We start from the raw sequence: 22030 nt of genomic DNA on the forward strand, positions 1-22030 counted from the left end.
ATGTCTCATCTAACTGTGGATTGTGGGCATCGAGGTAAAAGAAAATGACAAGAAACCACTTCAGAGGTTTTGTTGTTTGGAAGCAGGATGGCTAAGCTGAACACACCATGTGCTTACAAATTATAGACACGTCTTCTTCCTGCAGACAAAATCACTGAGTGATCAACAAAACTGATTCCTATGTCCATTTCCTCGATCAAACTCATGTTTCTTTCTCAAGACAAATAGATAATTATTCAGTATTAGACCAGAGGTGCAGCAAGCACTTTTCAAGGGAGTTAATGGCGATAATGAAATAAAGGGACTAAATCTTCTTGCACAATCCAGTATCATTTTCCTTTCTAGTTAACTGATTTTGTTCATAAGAAAATTCCATCATTTTTATAGGCTTGTTTTCCATTAAAGTAATCTGAAATTTGAGGTTTTCTGATGTAGGAAACACAACATCATTTATCTGAGCTAATGTCTCTCTAGTTTAATTACCTGATTATCAAAACTTTCCAAATATGATTGTAATTTTTGGATGTAGTGTTCCAGATAATAAGTAACATAAATATTCTTTCAGTTGCGTGTTGCTTATCATCTAGCTTAATTGGCATGACACACTTGGATTAATACAGTTAAAGAAAAATTTGGAATGGACTAGGATTTATCTGATGAACTCAGACTGTCAGTGCCACAGTGAGACAGACTGCAGGATGAAAAGATGATGCTTTTTAGCTGTCATGGAACATCTGATCCTTGGTATAAATCCAGAAACCAGCATGCAGTGCTTCTAAAGGGTAACTAAATGGGCCACTTAGGCCTGAGGAGCACTAGCTTATCTTCTCACTAGCACTGCTTTGCATGTCTCAAGGATCATCATCTCCAGGCAGCCTAGCTTTAAACTATGTAAAACTATGCTTTAAACCATGTAAAACTGTACTTGTTATTCTCTTTGGTTTCTCATGTTGTTATTGGGATGTTTGTCTCCCTTAGATAAAAAAAAAAGTAGCACTGAAGTAAAGCGACTGTTCACACATGAAGCTTGGTGACATGCTCCTGTGCTGGGAGCTGGTGTATTTTAAACTGAAGAATGGCATAGAGTAGGCATCTGTCGCAGTTTCTTCTTCCAGGTCCAAAATTACGGAAACTAGTGAAAACACAGAAGAAAAAGATTTTTCTCTACATGAGAATCAAAAGGTACCTGCAGTTAATTTTTTCAAAATTCAACAGAATAAAAAGGACTGTGTATTATACTCTTACATAAATTTCAAGTCAATTTAAAGGAGCAACTGCCTGCTTTCAAATGTAGTCATTGTATTGTGTACATAATATTGACAACATACAACAAAACTAGCACAAAGCTTGAAAAGCAGAACAGTACAGAACAGTCAGGGTAGGAAGTCTTTACTCTGATTTCAGGGTTCATGGTACCACAAAGCATAAACATGCATCAGTTCTTTGTCTCTTTCTATCTCACCGTTATTCCTTAATCTATATGATGTTTTGCTGATAATCTTTGCAGGATATGTTAGAGCACATCATGGAAGAGACTTTGTCTGTGTTTGAGTTAAGTCTTGCAGACACCTGCACCAAGTAATCTCTTTCATGTCTGCCTCTTCAACATAGATATCTTGCCCCATTTCCTCTCAGTGGAATTCAGTGTTCCAGCTTTTCTGAGTTTAGGTCATCTTTCCTGAGCATGAAAAGCCAGAATTGTACATGGTGTCTGTAATGCCACAAATGCTTTTCCAGCTCTAATAGAAATACTACCCTCTGATATATTCTGTTACACAGCAATTTTCTGGCTTGTGAACTGTGATTAACTATGCAGATCATATTCATTACTGGTTTTCTACTGAGATATTTTAAGATGCAGCAGTAATTCTTATTACTTGTGCCTAAGTGCTTGTACTTGCCATGTTGACTTTGAAAACTCACGATCGTTCCTTTCTTTCTGCCCGATACCTCAGTTGTCGGTGTTGGTGAAGTCTCCCAGGTTTGTGAGACCAACAAATTTTGTTGGTGTACTCCTGCTCTTCTTCTAAAGATCATTAAAGGAAACATGCAAGAGGTTTCATCCAAAGGCTGATATCCAAGCTCCAGTAGTGCCCTCCCTGCACGTCAGCACTTCCTCCTTTAATGCAACCCGATGTAATTTCCCCTTTGCCTATTTCCTTACCCACATTTCCACTTTTGTCCTAATTTTCAGCTTTACATAAAATCTAACTCATAGTTGCTGAATAACATAATATTTTAGTTTGCTTGGGTCCAACAGGACCTGTTTTCTTTTCCAATTTTCTCTAGAAAATCCACTTTCATAATAATTGTATCAGGTAGGTTTGAAATAAGGTGTCACCTGTAAATTGAATTCTCTTTTGTTTCCAAGTGTATTCTGAGGCTGTGAAGATTACTATGACCAACGACATCTGTTTTCACTTATTTTAATTTTGTACAGTCCTTTCTGTAGATGTCTTCCTTTGTCAGCTATATTGGGAATCTTTTTGTAATTGCATGCAAAATATTTCTTTAGTTTTGAGGCATCCTCAGCATGCCTCATGCTATTTCTCATTCTCTTTTTCTTTTGTAGCTGAAATCTTTTTGTTTACTGCCTTAATCTTTTTGGATTTTGTTGTTTTTCATCTGCAAGATTTATCTCAGTTTGACCTATGGCAGTTCTTACCTTCTGACCTCCAAACTGTGGCTTACTTTGATGATTAATCTCCTTACTTTCCTGTTTTTTGAAGCAATTATTCATTCAGTTAGACTTGAAGCTATTACGTTCAAGTTTTTTTCCCCCCTTTTTTTTTCTGTGCTGATGATGTAAATTCCAGATATATGTTTTCATTTTTGACATAAAGGATATGTGTTGCCTATCTGTGATAACAAGTTTGACCTTCAGAGTTGAAGCCAACCTTGCCTTTTGTCAAATCTATTTAGATGTATGGCTAGAGTCAACAGCACCCTGGAGAAGAAAACTTGATTCTCAAATATGGTGTGATTTGAATGGTGAAATAACCAGCTCTGGTTGCTTATTTGGCACTAGCTGCTTCATATGCCTTTCAATGATGTCAAATACCTTGTTGTCGTTCCTAGAAGGGACCGACACAGCATACTTTGTAAGCTCTTGAGATATAGACACCACAAGACCAGTGATGTGGGCCTGCCAAAAATGAGTTATGGAGCACCCCCTCTGGGAAATGTAGGCTTTTTCTGGGGCCATGCTCCATCAGGGAGAATAATTATAGTCAAATATGACAAAGGATCTTAATAGCCATATCACTGAGACTGAGCCCACTTGACTTTAGTAAATTGTTAAGTAAGTTTTCAAAGCCTGTCATATTTTATATTTAAAACTTACTTATTGACTTGGTCGTCTTTCCTTAATTAAGGTTGAAGATACTAAATTCTTCGTAAGTTGATTTTAAATAGTCATTTTTCAAGTACTTGAAGTACTTGAAATACTGTCAACCATCACACTTGAGAATACTTGAACACTCCCATTAGTAAGGCATTTGTTCTTTAATCTGTATTTGGGAAGTTAGTCTCTTGTGACGCCATGCTTGCAAATACTGTTTATATTTGTGATTGCATTGTAGTACTCAACGTTCGTCTGCAGGCCTTCCAGGCAACCTCAATTTAATCTTTTTAGTAGCTGTACCATAACAAAGGGATGTGTGATGTAAATCACTATGTGTGCTACCACCCTTTTACGCTAGTCATGCCATGTTTCTTATTCCTGCTCTTTTGTGTCCTTCGCGTATTGTTTAGTCTCCATGTATATGACTGTCCAGAGTCTGTGTCATGTATTAACAGCATCAGTACTTCGGATTCCTTCACTTTGTTGGCCTTCATTATTATTCAGATTCCACGTCAAGTCCTTTGGACAGATTTGGCATAGCCCTTTCATTAAATGAATAGCGAGATTGCTGCTGGTTTTATTCACATTGGTACTCTCTCTCGCTGTTCATCATTACACTCTTGTAAGTTCATTTATCTATAGCTATATCTGCAAATTCCTTCTCTTACACTATCACACAATTTTCTCCCACCATTTTTTCCCATTTCTTCACTAACAAATCTTTCATCCATGCTGACCTCATCCACAGGTAGCCACTAGGTTTATCCTGCAAATGAAGATCAGGCTTGTGGTTTTGATTTGTTTTGAGTTTACAGCCTCTGGGAAGAAGGTTCATGTGCAGATTGAGGTGGGTGTGTATGAAGGTATAACCAGCTGACTTAATTGTGGTTGCCCACTCCACTTTGTGTCTGACTTCTACCCTTCAAGTCTGCTGCCTCCCTCAGTAGGTGGGCTGTAATGCACTTTATAGTCATTAGATTTACAAGTGCTATTGGGGGTGTGCTTGGGTTCTTTCATACCATCACCAACTTAAAGCTAGATTTCTGTTAGAGAGCCTTCTTAGCTGGGGTTTCAGTGGAAGAAATTCAGTTTCAGGGGGGAGAAGCCAGCTCTTTGGAAATTCTGCTGGAGTGTAAGTAGTAACTAATGATTCATTCCTGCTGTCTGTTGCATCCAGGGCTGCTTGCAGTGATGTGAACACTCATGAATGAAAATAGCATTGGGTTTTTTTATGCCATGGGGTAGAAGTAGCAGGTGTTTAGAACTCCTTCATGTACAGACAACTTTAAGATTTAAACTTTGCCTTCTAAAAGCTTACTATCTTTGAATTTATTACGCCATTCTGACCTACAGCATGCAGGAAGTGCACGTATATATATCCTTATGCATACACAGATATTGAGGCTTGTGTTTGTTTAAGTTGGGTCTCTGAAATTAATGGTCTCCTCGGTGACTAACGTACACAGTGACAGAAATGCGTAATAGATCACCTCAGACTGAAGTATTTCTGGCCTGAGTTTTTGGCGACCAAATTTACTTACAGAGAGCTTTCTGCTTTCATCCACTGGGATGAAGACTCCACCTAAAGGAGGGTGAGAGAAGTGGTCTGTTTTCCCTGGCTTGTCTTCAAAGAGAGTTGTCCAGGTGGGTCTGCCTTTTCCAGCCTGGAAGGCTTAGAGGGCTTGGAGGGCACGAAGTGAAAGGGGTGAGTGTTGACAGTCTGAGAGCAAGGGAGTGACTCATCCAGTCATGCAGGGACCAGCTTATCCTTCCTTCACAAGAATAACCATTTCCTATGTTTTGAAATAGATATCAAGACAACAGCTGTGAAGAAAGGCGATGAGTATGTCATAAATGGTGGTAAGATGTGGACGACATCTGGGTGCCAAGCAGACTGGATGTGCCTGCTGGCAAATACGAGTGAAGGACCTCCTCATCGAAATAAATCTCTCATATGTCTGCCAATGAATCTACATGGTAATAACAAAGAATTTTTTTTCTTCTAATTTGGTTTTGTTGGTGTTTTTGTGTGTGCGTGATACAAGAAGATAAGGTGTTTAAGATAGAAGACTACACCCATAAATGCTCTTCTGAATTAAATGTTTCATTGTCATACTAAGTTGATTCTGAAATGCATTTGTACCCACACTTCCACAAAAAAAAAAATAGGGGAAAAAAGCAAATGAGAAGGAAATTGAACATTTCACAGACTTCAGTTTGGGATTCCCAAGCCATTTTATGTGGAGAGTTATTTTTCCCCAAAATAAATTTAGAAAACCTGTTCAGAGACATTCGCATGGGAGTATTTCATAACCTTCTGTGAGAATGAATCGACAAGTTAAATCACTGCCAAGGACAAAATTAATGCCTTAAATAAATAATTAAAAATAGAGCCATTTTTTTTTAACTACAACATCCAGTGTCTTTTAGTTTTGAAGAAGTTCCACAAAACTTTTATTTTGGTTTTCTGTCCAGAAAAGGCTTGAAGTTCCAAATAGTCCTCAAAACAAATAACATATTATTCAATTTCCATAGATCTTTGCTACATATGAACAATATGTAAAGTGTTCTCAAATTATATTTCCCAAATAGTTTTAAACTGTAGTTTGGGTGAAGACAGTGAAGAAATACATCCTGACCTAAGAGGTACAAGTTTCAGTGTCCACATGGGGTCTGTTCCTGAGTAGTCTGCAGATGCTGTGGCAGTATTTTATTTTATGCATAAAGGACATCATTAAAAGAGGATAAAGTTAAGGTTATGTTGACAGAAACATTTTTACAGTGAATTTTCTGGCTATTGAAATTTAATTTTGAATATCTTTAACACCTTTGAAAGGTTTTAAACCTTTCTGGCTTCCAACATTCTTGAAAAACACAAAATAAATGAGGGTATCCCTAACTGCATTAATTGAGTTTTCTAATTTCTAGAAAATAGTCTTTCTCTTTTAAAAAGATCTAATGATTCTTAGGAAGTTCTAACCTTTAAACTGGCATGATAAATATGATGATGGATGACAAGAAAATATTAAAACATGTGGCATTTTTGTTCATTCAATTTGGAGTATATTTTGCATGAAATACATGTCACTATCAGCATTTAACATGTAGGGAAGTCACCATGGCAGTGAAGTGAATGTCTATGTGTTTACTTCAGTGTTCAGACTGAGAACAAAATCTCAGGTCTCCAGTGTTGCAAAAGAGTGATTAGAGCACCTTAGAACTTATTACAAGTGAATTTGAATATGGAGTAAGTCAAGGAAGGAAGCAAGGTGCTTTGGGAATTAAGCTAGTGGGTTGTGAGGTTCTAAACAACTGCTCATGCAAAACCGGCTTTGAATGGAAGTTCACAGAAGACTCAACTGATTCACCTGTTGACTTTGGCCAATAAGTGATGAATGAATGTGGTAATTCAGAGCCAGAATCTCCCAGAATTTCCTGATGACCTTACTTATCAGTCATCTGCATAGTTTTCCTTGTGTTTTTTTTTTTTTCATGAAAAAAGTCAGAGTGCAAATGCAATACTGCTTCTCTGAAGTCGGTTTTCCAGAAGTACCAAAGCAGCCAACCTGCTATTACAGGTGGATCAAATATTCACAAATTGACTTAGAGGTTTTCAGATACTTTGCTAATTCAACAAAGATGTGAATCATTGTAGCTTTATGGGGGGTTATTGTTAGGCCACACAACCTATACACAAGCCTGCTTTACCTGTGGTAGATATATTTTGAGGAGAAAAATTCCCTGAGTCACCTGAAATTGATGTACAGAGATGTAGAAGTCTTCCTAGAAATATAAATTGCAGTCCTCCAAGTGTACATGCTTTCATTCTTCTGTGTGATAGATATAGATATGGACCTCCGGAAGGGTCATTGTACCCTGACTGGTGGCATTTTGAAGTATTGAGATGGCTGATTGTGCTCGGTGGGTGGGATTTCACATCAGAAATGAAATTTTTCAGGGAAACAAGGAGGAAAAATATGAAAAAGGCTGCCATTTGACACAGATGTGAGCAGGAAGCTCAAGCTGCTGTGTTACATCCTAAGGATGTGTATCTGCCAAAGATCACACTCTTTACAGGGCAGCAGACCAAGACTGTACAGGAAGTGTCTAGAGGACATCGCAGAAGGAAGCACTATCAAGCATCTATAGGTGTAGGTATGTCAAAACTCAAGAACAAGTGCAGTGGAGAAGGCGTGTGTTATGTCTGACTAACTGCTGCAGTCTCCAGGCTGTATGGCAGGGCATGGAAGAGATCCGTGGTGCAATGGTAACTCATTCCTTGCTAGCAGCTGGGAGGAGATGGGGGTCCAGCGTTTTTCACAAAAACCTAATTGTTTCATACTTGCAGAAAGTGAGCTAAGGAAAAAAATGACAAGTATGAAACGAATTATTAGCTTCAACAACCAGTAATTATTAGAGATATAAAGTGGGATTTGCTTCTTCTAATTTTAGGTTTGTGCAGGGTCTACTCTGGGTTGAAGAAAATCATGGCCTTGATTTGACAAACACTTCTGAATACCTCTCTTATAAAGGGAATTTTGATAACTGTGGTTAGGTAGGTGTAGACTCCTCGTACTAATGATGTCTTAAAAAAAAAAAGTCAATTTCTCATGTGATGAAAGAGAATCTAGCACAGTATAAAGTGTCTGTGCGTAAGATATATAGACAAATGGCTTGCAGCCCCAATCTGGGACATAGTTGTGCACTGGTTTGTCCTGTGAGTCATGAGATAGTACTTGGATAAATTGCAAAGAGGAGATAATAAAGAGAAGAGCATCCAGGGAAGGAGAAAGAACATGTTTCTCAAGTTGCAATTTAAAATGTGTCTCTCTCCACTTGTAATGGCACTAAATGGTGGCAGGAGAGAGTGACTCCCTTTCTCCCAAGATAGAATAAAGGAACTAAAAAGAGATTGTCAGAAGTTCTGGAGGAGTGGGAGAAAGTGAAAAATCAAGGACACCTGGGAAGAACTGCCCATGAAGAGATAGAGTAATCCATCTCAGTGATATTGGCAGAAGTAGTACAAATGGCTCTGCTAGAGTGATTTTAGTAAGACGGGCACTTGGCCTTGCTAGATTGAGATATGTGTGTTATTAGATAGCTTGTCATTTATCTAATGCAGACAAAGTCTGGGAATTATTTGGGCAAATGATTTCTACTGCTACTGATAATTTTAAGTATATAGTACCCCTTCTGAAGAGAATTAAAATAATTAAGTGAAGGAAGATTTTGATGTCCGTATCTTAGAGAGCTGATTATGTATCAGTGTCTTCAAAAAAGAGAGAATGCAAAGCAGAGCATATGCTAGTAACAGACACTACGTGAGACTGATGGAGATTGGCCTCTTTCTGAATGAGAAAAAAGAATCTCAGAGCAAGTGAAACTGGTAAGGCTCAACAAAGGAGGAATACTGCTAGATTCAGGAAACTTGAACACACCACCCAATCTGTAAGAAGTATGGATGGAAGTCTTTAACACGTTTAGCAGCTCTAACCAGACCTGTAAGAGCTTCTTCAGCAGTTGTTACCTTACGTGAGCCTGGGGAAGCACTCAGTAGGACTCATTTAGCAATACAAAGAACTGCAGTAGTTGCACTTCATCTAGCAGAGTCCTTAGTTAACATCCCAGTAACAAAAGCAGAAAGTGCATCTTCACATGGGCAAGGAGCAATGATTACATAAAAGACAGCTGGAAGCAGACCAAAGACATGATCTCTGAAACTCTCAAAGAAACCAAGCAGTGATATTCCAACAGGAAGAGATGTTCCAGAAATCATTTGGGCCTGTAGATAGTTTCAGTGTGTGTTTGTTTAACTCTGATTTTAATACAGAAACAAACCACAAATGCTTTTCTGGCATGACTGGGTGCAAATCGCTGGATAGTTTTCAATCCAAAAGTCAAAGATATTTATACAGATGTTCCAGTTTTCTTCCTCCATTGAACAACTATCAAAGGAAATATTCGTAACACATTATCTGTTTATAGATTGGCCGATGGAGTAGTCTTGAGTGGAAGGTCTGGAAGTCGATGTGGATATTCTTCTGAGAGCAGACTTGGCATTTGGAAATAGCGTCAGTATTTCATCTCTGCTTTGCTGAGAGATGAAACTTTCCATAATCTTATTCAGTGCTGCCAGAGAGGATGAATTTGAAGCAAATGACTGCAAACTCCTTCTGCCTCCAAAACCAAAGTAATTTTCACATGGCTGAAGGCCTCCTGTCACCAGGAGCTTGAGAGGCCTGTTTTAATTCAGAAAGAGGTGTGGAAGCCAAGGAAGTACAGAGAGGGACCACAACATTTTGTGCAGTGACCAACTCTTATTAAGCTGTGTTAGAGAGTAGTATAGGATAGTAAAAAATAGAATGAAGAGGAAAAAAAATACCAGAATCCCACTCTGTCACAAAATTGGTTAGAATACCATGTCTGTGGATAGCAAAATGTTTGCTTTTCTGTCAAACCCATAGAAACTTTGAAAAAAGTTTCTTAGAAAAATTTAGAAAATTAGAAAAAAAAAAAAAACTTAGAAAATGTGGAGGATGTTTCTTCTACCCGTGTTGACTTGGCAGATGTAATTGGCATGTTTTGCACAAGTCCTTATATCTACCTGTTGGCCTCAGTTTACCTCTGAAGCATTCTTGATTTCCATGCAGAATTTTCATGTGTTAAACCCAGAAAAACAAGGAGATAAAGGCTGAAGACTTAAAGGGAAATAACACAAAAATCACTGATGTCTGTCTAATTCTTATGGCACAGCGGTAATCTGTGCTTGCATCTAAATAATAACAAGGAAGAACTTGTGGGGAAAAAAAATCTCTCTGGGAAATAAAACAGGAAGGATTACTTCCTGGTGTGATTACATAGCTGAAGTGGCCAAATCTGAAGCAGTTTTGAGATCTGGATAGAGATTGCAACAGGATTTCCCTACAGGAATCAGATTCATCTCCAACAGACAGCTGCACATTGGGTCAGAGTCTATGCTGTATAGGGAAGTCAGTGGGAAAGCATACCCTCTTCACAAGGATGTCAACATAAAAACTTCAAGGAATGAATCACGATCCTTATAAACCCTTCTGTGACTGTTTAAATGCACTAAATAGTCTTTGTATGCCATCATAAAATACGTAGTCTTAACAAAATTTTGAGTTGATACAAAATTGTTGGATGCTTGTATTTATAAATTTGAGTCTAACCTTTTTATTACTAGGAGAGAGTGATAAGATTTGATTATAAACCCTTTCTTCTACAGGTACCAGAAGAGATCAGAATGGGTTAGAAAGGGAAGGATAAATGTGGAAGAAAGAGAAGGAAGAGAATTTCCATGAGTAGAAATTCTCTAGTTGCAGCTTAACATATAATTCTGTTTTCTGCCATTATTAAACATTTATTTACTGTTTCACTGTAGTGCAGGCACTCAGCAAATACTGCTAAATTGAATTCCAACACTTTATTATAGTGCACTAAAAATCAAACATAAGTAAATAAATATTGTGTTTTTTCCAGACGTACATGAAGTAAGATTATTACTACTAGTAAACAATTAATATTTGGGAACATAAGGAAAATTAAGACCTTTAAAATTGCAATGTCTGATTTTCTAGTCAAATAAAGTGGAGAAAATTCTTAAAAATGGGATGAGCCAACTTTATTATTAAATTCCAGATTAATATCATGTTTTTCTTCAGGCATTCACATTGCTAAAAAGATAGACAAACTGGGCATGAGGTCATCGGACACAGCTCAGATCTTTTTTGAAGACGTAAGAGTCCCCTGCAAAAACCTCATCGGTGAGGAGGGAATGGGTTTTACATATCAGATGTTGCAATTCCAAGAAGAGCGGCTGTGGGGAGTAGCCACTGGTAAGTCATCGTTCGTGTTGCTGGGGCCTGGCAGGAGCACAGGGGTCACCCTTACTGCATGACTAATAGCACTTTCCTTTTATTGTAAACTATGACCTATTACAATCTGTTTTTGAAATCTGTTGTAGCCTGAATACAGACAACCTTCCCTTTTAGTAGGAAAGCTTGAAACAGAAAATATTTTGTGAGGTATCACAGAGGCTGTTTTTGATTTTCTTCTTTCTCTCAGTCTGTTCTGCTGATAAGAAAAAACAGTATCATGTTATGCTGGCTACAGATGTAGTAAAAGGGTATAAAAATACTGGCATGAAATAGAAGAATGGTTACTTTTCCTGTAGTGCAGTAAGCTATGATGTTTATCTTTATCCTAGATTTTAGAAAATTAATTCAGTGGCTGTGTAAATACAGGACTTAATAGCTTTGTTTTTACAGATCTGTTTTATCTCAATACACGTTGGACGTACATAATACAACACCAAATTCCCTTCCCTGAAGATCTGCTGCCACAGAGTTTCTGTTACTCTCAACTCAGGCCATACCCAAGTCCACATGTTTGAGATAGACAGATTCTGGATATTTCAGATAACCAGATCCAAGTCTGGATTGTCCATCTTCAGCCTTCCAACCTTCCCCTTACCCCATAGCATTTGATTCTTTAACTTAAATGTAGTGTGGTTCACTATAAGAAGATTGGAGATTGGTCCTCTTTAAATTTCAGGTTTGTGTAAATAATCTCCTCAGGCCTGTACTTCTGTGCATACACTGCCTCTTATTGTTTCTGTGTGGCTGGAGAACGGGGAACTGTACAAAGTGATTTTCTGATTCAGTGACCAAATTAAAAAAAAAAAAAAATTCACTCCCTGTGATGGGTTGATCCCAGACCAAATATTTTGGAGTTCAAATGCTTAAAACACCTTTGGTTTGAGCCAATGTTTTTAGTTCAGTCTGAGATAAATGGTACATGTGAGGGCTGTTGTAGCAAAGAGTAGGAGGCCAGGCTTGCACAGGATGATGCTGCAGACTCTGGCAAGGATGAGATGCCCTGTACTGCTTCTGCTTTTGCAGTGTTCACCACATTCATGGGATGGAGGTGAAATGAGTTCAGATCATTCCACATGAAGTCTCTAGGCCTAATACTAAAAGGATGAATTGGGAATTGCCTTACCAAGGACAGTGCTGTAACCAGGGGCTCCAGGTTTTGAGAGCAGTCAGCCTCTCTCCTCTCCTTGTTTTTAAAAGGTGAATAGTCCCATGAGCCTGTGCCTGTCCTCGTCATTTACGCAAGGGCCCCAAGCACCAGGCAGTCAGGGTGTAATTGCCTGCAAGCTGCCGCTGCAGGTGCACAGAGCAGCTCTCTGGTGCCTGTTCGCCATGGCCTCTGCAGGCCGGGTGGCCTTGGGTCTGCCGGCAGCACTGTGCCGGAGGCCTGGAGCCTGTGCTGAAGAGCTGCTTGCACAAAGCCATCACCATTCAAGCCTTGGATGCTGGCATACACTGCAGGCACAGTGCATGTTCAGGTGGCAGTCATGGAGAGCCACATGATTCCAGTCTGAAGGGGCCTCTGGTGGTCCCCTTGTCATGCCTCCTGGTGAAAGCAAGGCTGATTTCAAAGCTTGATCACTTTGTTCACGGCCTCGAACAGGCAAGTTTTGGAAATCCTGAGGAAAAGAGTATTCCTGCCTAGGCAGAAATGTGACAGATACAGTGAATAGAGTAGTTTAAAGCAGTTTTCAGTCCTTGAGGGTAGATAGTACAGCAGTAGCCTTGGTGTAGGAGTGTTTATGCCTCCAAGGTGACCGACCTGTATTTCTGGTGCCCACCATCAGAAGTCCCTCAAGTATCTGACCTCAGATTTCTTTGCTTATCACAAACATATATTTTCCAAAGCTTGGGATTAATCTAAAGGAGTCAGAAAATCAGGCAGTTTGGCAGGAGGCTGTTTTTCTGCAGACATATTTTACCATCTAATTTTTCTGTGAGCTTCATCAACATAAAAAGAAGTCTTTCACTAATCAATGACAGTGCTATCAAACAGCAGTTACCATGTCACGTTAGGAGAGCTTATGAACAGAACAGAAGAATTAGCCCCACTGAAATCTTTGCGGGATTTGTTTTAATTTATGTAGATCTACTGTGCCTTGTGCTAATTACCTTTCGGGGCAGAGCTGTATTTCACCTCTCCTCATACATGTGGCTGGTCACCACAAGCCCTGCTGCAGCAAACGAGTGAGAGTCCCCTCCTCCTCAAAGCAAAAAGCCACTTCTGAACCATAACCAAAGTTTACACAGACCGTAAGGGCTCGATGAAGCATTCTTATGCTCAGTTTGGAGTCTGTGTTAAACAAAACGATCATAAACGCCAGGTTGCAGTGACATTCCCCGGGCAGCAGAGTCGTGTTAGTCATGTCCCGGGCGAGAGTGATGCGTGGTGACAGCATCAAAACACAAAGCCCAGCAGGTGAGATCACTTGTGTTCAAAACCACCGGCAGCTTGGTGCTCTCCAGCTTTGCACAACACCCTGGCAGCCCATGCACTCGTTCAGGAAGTGGGACACCAGGTTCCAATTTGCCTTGTTGCCAGAATGATGATGAGCAATCTGGGAAGGGCATCTTCGGTCCCTGCTGCCACCAAGGGAGATGCAGCTCCATCCTACAGTGTCTTTGCTAGGAAGGAACCAGGCCATGCTGTGCCCTCTGGGTCGTTTTTGCTTTTATCCACTGACGATTTGACGTAAAATGCTTGAAGAGCACTGGAAGCAGGAACAAGGCTTAGGTCTCTTGTCACATTACAAAATTCAGAAGAAACCAGTTGTAGTAAACGAGAGAGTTTGTCAGAGTAACTGATGTTCAGAAGAGAGCCCTTTGCCTGATGGATGTGGTTTGTTACACCACAATGTTATAGGCACTGCTAGCTTCCAGTCCTACAAAGAGTTTTGCATTGGTGCAACCACAAGTGTTTTGCTGAAGGCTCAAGTATTCAAGACTATGTGCACGCCTTCAGTAATTTCATGATTAGGTCTGCACATGTTCATCCAAGTCCTCATTTCTGGCCCTCAGAAGGACATTCCTGTGCCTTCCCAATTCACCACCATTCATGTGACACTGAAAATTATGTTTGTTTTTTTCTGAACACTTCAAGGACTGCTCTTAGCTTGCTTGCTTCAACTGCTTCCTAAAACTTGACAGAGGCAGTTCAATGCCACTGCAATTCTTTTCTTTCTTTCCTTCCTTTTTTCTTGTGTTGTTGGTGGTGGGTTTTGGGGGGTGTTGTTTTTTTGTTTTTCTTTTTATAAAGTTTTTTTAGTATGAAATATAGTGTGGTTCAGCCTTCTCTTTGTTTACTGGTTATCTTCATTGTGGCCAAGTATTAGAATGTGTGTGGGGAGTTTTCTTCCTTCTCATTCTTCTTTCTCTCTTTCTCTCTTTCCTTCTCTCGTTCTCTTTTTTTTATTTCCTTTTAAAATATTTTTTCAGTGAAAGAAATTTAAAACAGATGGAAAATGAATTACCTGGAAGGCTTTTTATTTTTATCAAGCCTACGTTTTTCAAGAATTTTACTTTGCAAAATTTGGTCACAGGTGTGCTCTTTTCTTCCAAGTGGCATGTTACCAAAGCCGTTGGTAAAAGTCATTGCCTTTCCTGCTTCATTAAAGGGGAAGAGCTGCCACAAACCTCTCCCATGTTGTGACACTCAGCAAACACCATCACTTTGAGGACCTGTTACCCTGACCACAGGAAGGGAATGTTACTATGGCAAAAAGCAAACAGTTTTCCTGTGAATTGCTTCACTTGGAGGCCAAGAGGGAGTTCAGCATGTGTGTGAGAGAGCAGAATGGCACTTCTCTAATGACTTCTATCTGCTCCTGTAGCCTCAGTTTTATGAGCACCATTGAGTCACGGCAGGATGACAGATCCTTTTGCATGGGCAACCCACGTCCGTAAGAGACAGATTGTTTAGCTCAGAGCTTGCTGTATGTCTCAGTAGAGAGGGATCAGTGACCGCGTAAGAAAAATGTTTTAGTTTCCTTTTGTGTTGGGTGGAGAAATAGCAAGGCAAAGTGTGTTTACAGTGAGCAGAAGTTTCAAGTGGGAAAATGTAAGGTGGATGGAAGTATGAAGAAAAGATTGTTCTGCATCTGGCAACTGCGAGAGCTTTCACAGTGCTCTGCTATCTGGTAGACGGCATGGTCCCTATCCTGCCCCTGAGTGACATTTCCTGCGTGTGCTGTCAGTCAGACAGCCTGAGGCCAAGTTTGCCTGAGGATGGGAAGAACATTGTATGACAAAAGAGGAAACAAACACGCCAGTACAGTAAAAGGATGAAAGTTTAGAGAGAAAATGAATTTCACTGGTGATAATGTCATTTCTCTATATTTATCATGCAACTGGCAAAGTGTTTTGTGCTATTATGTTGTAATGGGCTGCTGGCAGTCGTGGTATTCATGACACGCTGTGTTTCATTGCTGTTTGCTTCACAGTCAAGCTTTGCCATTTCAGAGCTACGCTTATAGCTCTAAATACCTGTCCTGAGAAAATCTCCTCTCTTTATTTTTGTGTGCAAATGGCAGTTCCTGGAACAAGCAGAAGGGCAGTGATGACAGCCAAGGAAACAAGGGAGGATGGGTTAGCTGAGACATGGGGCAGGAAGGAGGCAGTGAAGCAGAGAAGTAAGCACAGTGAGAACAACCCTCCCATGCTTCCTGCTCCCAGCCCTGATGCGTGGTGACAGCCTGAGCAGAGATGGACCAAAACCCCATCGTGATCTTCAGCCCTTTTGCAGCCAGGACTGACGCAGGTGCTGTTCTGCTCCTTCCCACGCAGTCCTGCAGCTGCTTTGCCATTTCCCATCTGGATGCTGGCAACCAAATGAGCCATGCTGGAGCACCTTGCCCTGACAGACCTATTCAAGCCTAATCCCGTGCCCTTATCCCTCCCACCTCTCTTCTGCTGTCCTAGCACTGGCACGTACTGTTTGGTTTCCCTCCCAGCAGCACAGCCTCAGCTCCATGCTTCCTGGTTTGGGGTATGGAGCAAGAGGTGCCTGGACACTTCTTGCTTTTTCTGTAGCATCTCTCCAAGTTGGAGACCATAGGTGTACAAGCAAAAAAGCTGTTAGCATCATACATCTTACAGCATTGTGTTACGTGGTCTTTTGGGAAAACGGGGATATTCCTTTTGTAAAAGAAATGTAGCTGGAGAGAGCAATTTATTTTCCTGTCCAGAAAACCAACATTAGAGTGGCAGCACAGAATTTACACAGAAGAAAACAAGACTTTACTATATATGGTTTTTTTGTTTCTTTGTTTGTTTTTCAAAATAAGCAATGTGGATAGTTGTTTAAGAAAGGGGGGAGAATATTAAGGGAATGAGAAAAGCCATTCACCTCATGAGATGTGGTGGGGACAGGGTGCAAAAAGCAGTGCTCTGTGGAAGAGCTAGTAAATGACCATGGTGGGAAGCAAAGTCTGCATATGAGAACAGTATAGGGATGTATATGAGGATATATGAGAGCAGTATAGGGATGAAATTTAAGTAGAGGTGGTCTCAATATTGATGCAAAAAAGAAGAATGGAAGCACACCGGGCTCCTGTGAGGAATTTGCATGTGGGTACCTGCAGGAGCCATGGCAGGTGGGAAAAGGGATTTTGTAGTAGTCCAAGGCCTGGCTGAATTTTGCATTTCAGATACAGATTTTTGTTTTTCAGTTTCTAAAGGTGTGTGGATGTGGATATGCATATTTTCAAAAGGGAAAACGTGGTACTTATCAAACAGATGGATTTGTAAGCTCTCTCTCTACTCTCCCTACTGCTTGCCACAATGACGTGGGCCCACGTTTGCCAAACAAAATTCCCCACAAATTCGGCACCTGCTGTTGTCTTAGCAAAGCTGCGACAGACTGAAAGCCCATCCCATCACTTCAAGGCTGGTTTGTCTTGGAAAGAAAACACTCTTCCTTTTTCTTGTTTGAAACAGGGTCGCTCTAAGGTTGGTCAGAAAAGAAAAAATGCAGCAAACTAGTCCACTTCAAAGCAGTCTCTCCCATCTCTCTCACCTGTTTTCCAGCTGTGTCCTATTTTGATTCTGCTTCCATTAGAAGCACAGTTTAGGATTCACTAAAAGGGGCTGTGAAGCTTCATATTTTCTCCTTCCTTTCTTTATTGGGATTGGATCATGGAATGTAATCAGAGTCTGTTCACTTTCCTTGATCTCTAAATAGATTTCTGCCTTCTTCCCTGAAAGCTTCCTTGAATTTACATTTCTAGAGCATTGCTCAATGTGCACACTGCCTGCCTTCAGATTTTATTTTGGGATTATTTCTGCTGTTCTACAAGTTTGTGGTAGAGCCCCAGATGGCATATTAAGGGTAAGGTTTACATGCTTGTTATTATGTACTGCTCTCTGTGACTTTGCTGCATTCCTCCCACTTCCCTTCATTCTCCTCTGAGTTTGGCAGTTCGGGACTCAGGTGGAATGAGGATAAGGAATCTGTTTTCAAAGGTACAAGGGAATGCCAGACTTTTTTAGGAGTTGAAATTCTGCACCCCAAACTGAGCATATGGAATAATTTACTTCAGGAAACCTAATGTATTGTTTGTAAAAATGTATCGTTTGTATTGGGAAAAAAAATCGTTTTCAACAGGAAGGAAAAAAACAGATCTGGGTAAAGCTATGTCTTGTTCTGTGCTTTGCTTCGTGAAGTCCTGACACCGCTGGAAACAATAATACAAGAAACCATTGAGTACACTCGCCAGCGAAAGGTGTTTGACCGGTCTGTGCTGCACAACCAAGTCGTGCATTTCCGCCTGGCAGAGCTGGCCACCGAACTGGAGCTGCTGCGTTCGCTGCTGTACCGCACTGTTGGTGAGCGCCCACATCTGCCCTCCCAGACGTGTTTTTTCTAATGCAAAGAGCATTGGCAGGCTGAAGGAATATGGGGAGATGGTTGCCAGGCAGTGGTCAATAAGTGCCCTTGTGTAACTGTGCTTTTTTCATCATTTTTTAGCTCTCTATGTGGAAGGCAATGATGTGACCAAGTTTGCTTCCATGGCTAAGCTAAAGGCTGGTCGTCTGGCCCGTGAAGTGACTGACAGCTGTCTGCAGTTTTGGGGTGGAATGGGATTCACCAGCGAGGTGCTGGTGAGCAGGTTTTACAGGTAAGCGAGTGAGTGGTGAATGTAGGAGGTTTCTTCACTGCAATTTTCCCTCTTAAATGCCCTGCTAAAAGATCACACACTGGAAAGGCTCCCAGCTCCTGGATGATGACTGTCCCGCTGAACAGCCTGTCACTGATTTATGTTAGAGCTCTGACTGCAGTCCTTGACCATGCCACAAAATGGCATCCCCTGTCCCATTGACGAGGGGGTGACTGGTGTTGGGAAGTAGGCTGGCTCTTCCTTTGCCAACAGTTGGCCAAACTACAACTATGGGGTTTGAACTACCCACAGGTTAGCTTGAATTTCAGGTAAAGAAAGTAAACTCTGTGTTTTCTCTGATGGTCCTCGGGCATGTGCTAGGCAGTATGACAATGAAAAGAGGCAAGGCCTACCAACAAGTGATTTTTTTTTTCCTTTGCTCTGTGCTTATAAGCTTGATTACAGGAACAGAACTAAAACAAAGCAGTAGCTTTTCTCCTAACTCTGAGGGACCAGTGAAAATCAGCGTCATGTTTTTTTCCATATTTCCACCCTAAACGTGTGTCTGAAACTGGAGTTCAGCACTGGGCTCCTGTGGTGAGCCCCTGCTTCACTGCAGACAGAGGGACTGGTCCTGCCCACGGACCTGCAGCAGTCTCTGAGAGCAATCTCCATGCGATTAGTCATACTAGGTACCTTGTGAGACATCTGAGAGAAGTAGCTGCTTCCCACAAGTTTTTAGATAATTAAAACAGCCTTTTTTGCAAATTAAATAAGCCCCATGCCAGGGCCTTGAAATTTTGCAGTGTATCTACTTCTACAGCAAAATTCCCTCTAAGCAAATAATTTTCCTGGCAGTCGTGCTGGCCTCATGTCCTATATTGTGTTGGAGGACCAAAATGGAACTTAGATTTTGTTCTAAGAGCAGATCTCAGTTCAGCCCTCATAATACAATACCTAATTAATGGTTGGAAAAATTAGTGGTTCAGTTAGTTCAGAGCTTTAGCAAATGCATCTGTGTAAAGTGAGAACAGAACATGTTGAAAAAATAGTGAAAAAAGCGTATTTCTTTATAATGGATTGATTTGTTTGGAGTAATGAGAGCTTCTCCCCAAAAAAGTAAAAACATAGTGTTGAAGAGTGGCATGTAAACATATCAGTGATTTCACGGCAGGTCTCTTCTGTACTTCTCTATCCAGTACAGCAGAGGAATGATGTTTGACTCCTGTCCTTTACTGGTTGATGGGATAGGGGTGGGGGACATGTACACCAAACACCCACGTCAGGCCTTGATGCCCAACCCATATAGTATTGTTTATAGGCTATAACACTATAGGTAACACAGACACTTTCCCTTCCAGCAAATGGAGCAACTCAGCTCTCTGTTCTCCAGTATGTCTCTCTGCATTGTTCACCCTGCCCTGGATGGCAGAGTTGCAGGACAGGGTTCATCAGAAGTAGGAGTTAGTCTTTCCACTTTTAATAGCATTTTAGGAACAAGAATGCCATTGTGGTAAATCAGAGAGATTGTTAACCTTTTTTGACTTAAGGATACCTGAAAGGTAAGGACTGCTGTGTGGTGGTGGTTTTAAGCCAGCTGTCAATAGGATGTTTTTTCTCAGTTACCTTTTTCACCACCTGTTCATTAGCAGCTAATGGTCCTCAGTGATGGAGGTGCTGAAAGCTATTGTGGTAGACACTTTGGATAAAGTGAATACTTGTCTTGAAGCATTTGCTATCAATGTAGAAATGTGTAGACATTAAGCCATGTACATGTATATTATTGCTAATTGTGGACAGGGTTTTTCTGCGTGAATTCCAGAATGGTTTCTATGCACATCACTACAGTCACATTTTCCCTGAGAAGAACTCCAGAGTATTTCCTATTGGTATCAACTGTGTCTGCTGGCTAAAGAAACCTGTCTTTCTGCCTCTAAAACAAACAGTTTTAAATAGCGCTAAAAGTGGTGTGATATATATAGTCTAAATTTTTCTGTGAATCAGTAAAATTCCCTCATTGAGTAACCATAAGCACCAGGAAGGGAGAAGTAAAGTATTACCTAAATAAACAATTACAGGTTCAATTTAGAATCCTGTTAATCTGTAACGATAAGCAAAGCAGCGACTTTCCTAAAGCTGTTCTTTTTTTTTTTTGTACGGCAGTCTGAGTAACCATTCACGTCACTGTGGTGTTTGTAAAGTAGCATGCGGGAATTATAATAACTGCACAGTGTGATATCCAGTCACAATGTACAAAGATTTTTGCAGCATGATACTTACGAAGATTTCCAAGGAAATGTTAGTCTCTGACACGTCAGGCTGTTTCTATTCAAAGAGTACACGGCATAATGCATGGTTAGTGCATTAAGTCTTTGAACTTCAGTTACTGGTGTTAGTGGGGAGACACTAAACAGACCCAGCACAACACTTCGCCAAAAGACTTTATTCACATCTGTCCATTTTAATCATTAGCCTTTTAAACTTTGTAGAACAACTGTCTTTTCTAAAGTATTACACTCTCTAGAATGTGTAGTTGAAGGTAACTGTTTCACCATGTAGGTACCTAAAATGGGCTGATTTTATATACTTACATGTTTCATTTTCAGTTGTAGGGATTCTGAAGAGAATGGGTTTGAAAAGTTTTGAGCTCAAATATCAAAGAGTTTAACAGAAACATATACACCAGTAAGAGTGGACTTTCCAGACTTCAGCCTACTAGCCTGGTTCTGTCGGAGAGAGCCAGACTGGAGTTGCATTTGTTATTCTCTCCCCTACATCAAATGCCTTAAAGACATCATGACTTGGGAAAAATCAGTTATTGAATAAACCTACCATCTATATGAAAGCCCCAGGTTGTGAGAGACCAGAGGGAGAGAAACTTTCAGAAGCAAGTATATTGCATTTTTTTCAGGCTTCATAACATGACTTTTTTTAAAAATTTCAGCTAGTGATCTATGTATTTGAATAGTAATTGTATACACTTCTATTGAGATATGAAGAATGTGTTGACTGGAGATCTTAAAAAAGTGTTGGGGAGTTGTTTGTTTGTTTAATTTAAGATCTTTTTAAAGTACTAAACACTGTGTCTATCTGCTGCCAGTGCTTACAGGTTTTACTCTTGTGGGGGTGTGATGGGGAAAATACTAAGATTTCTTTCCTCGGTGCATTGTGAAAGACTAAAGAAAGCAATAATAAAAAATCTTGATGGACTGTTCATGTGAAATAGATGAAGTGCACATAGCTGCAGAAGAAAAAGGATTCTTTTTTTCCCCAACTGCCACCTAAGTATTGCAATATGAAGTTTTATTTGTAATTAAGAATAGTTGAAAATCAAACTTCTATATAGTTTTTAAGTGGAGTATCTTTTGAATAAAGAATGCATTTCCTTATAAATCATTTTTATATTCCTTAAATGTTTAAAAAGTCAATTGAAATATCTTAATCAGTTTCATTTTGTATAGTCTTTCATTCTTTATAAAGCATGTCTAAACTAGAATGAGTCTAGACTATTGGGTTTTTAAATCAGTCTGTGTCGTTATCACAATTTATGGTTGTACCAGACAAAAACAAAACCCATCAAGGTCTACTGACAAAAATCTGCTTTGAAGTCAGTAGCTAACTGTTGGGACAAGACTTAATAACTGTTTCTCAGTGATCTGTGAAAACAAATACATAGTTTCAGACTTTTTCTGCAGAGG

The 22030-nt window shown here is 40.1% G+C and overlaps 1 protein-coding gene across 3 annotated transcripts in view; it reads left to right on the forward strand.

The window, feature by feature from the left end:
• The window catches only part of LOC118247398 (probable acyl-CoA dehydrogenase 6), an 89754-nt gene that overhangs the window by 62909 nt on the left and 4815 nt on the right, over positions 1-22030 (forward strand). For all 3 annotated transcript variants that reach the window (XM_035545355.2, XM_035545356.2, XM_050708884.1), the window contains 4 exons: positions 5153-5320; positions 11026-11199; positions 17899-18060; positions 18203-18353. In XM_035545355.2, the coding sequence (XP_035401248.1) occupies positions 5153-5320; positions 11026-11199; positions 17899-18060; positions 18203-18353 (655 nt within the window). The remainder of the gene's footprint in view (positions 1-5152; positions 5321-11025; positions 11200-17898; positions 18061-18202; positions 18354-22030) is intronic.

Source organism: Cygnus atratus, chromosome 2 (genome assembly GCF_013377495.2).
Source record: "Cygnus atratus isolate AKBS03 ecotype Queensland, Australia chromosome 2, CAtr_DNAZoo_HiC_assembly, whole genome shotgun sequence".
Taxonomy (NCBI): domain Eukaryota; kingdom Metazoa; phylum Chordata; class Aves; order Anseriformes; family Anatidae; genus Cygnus; species Cygnus atratus.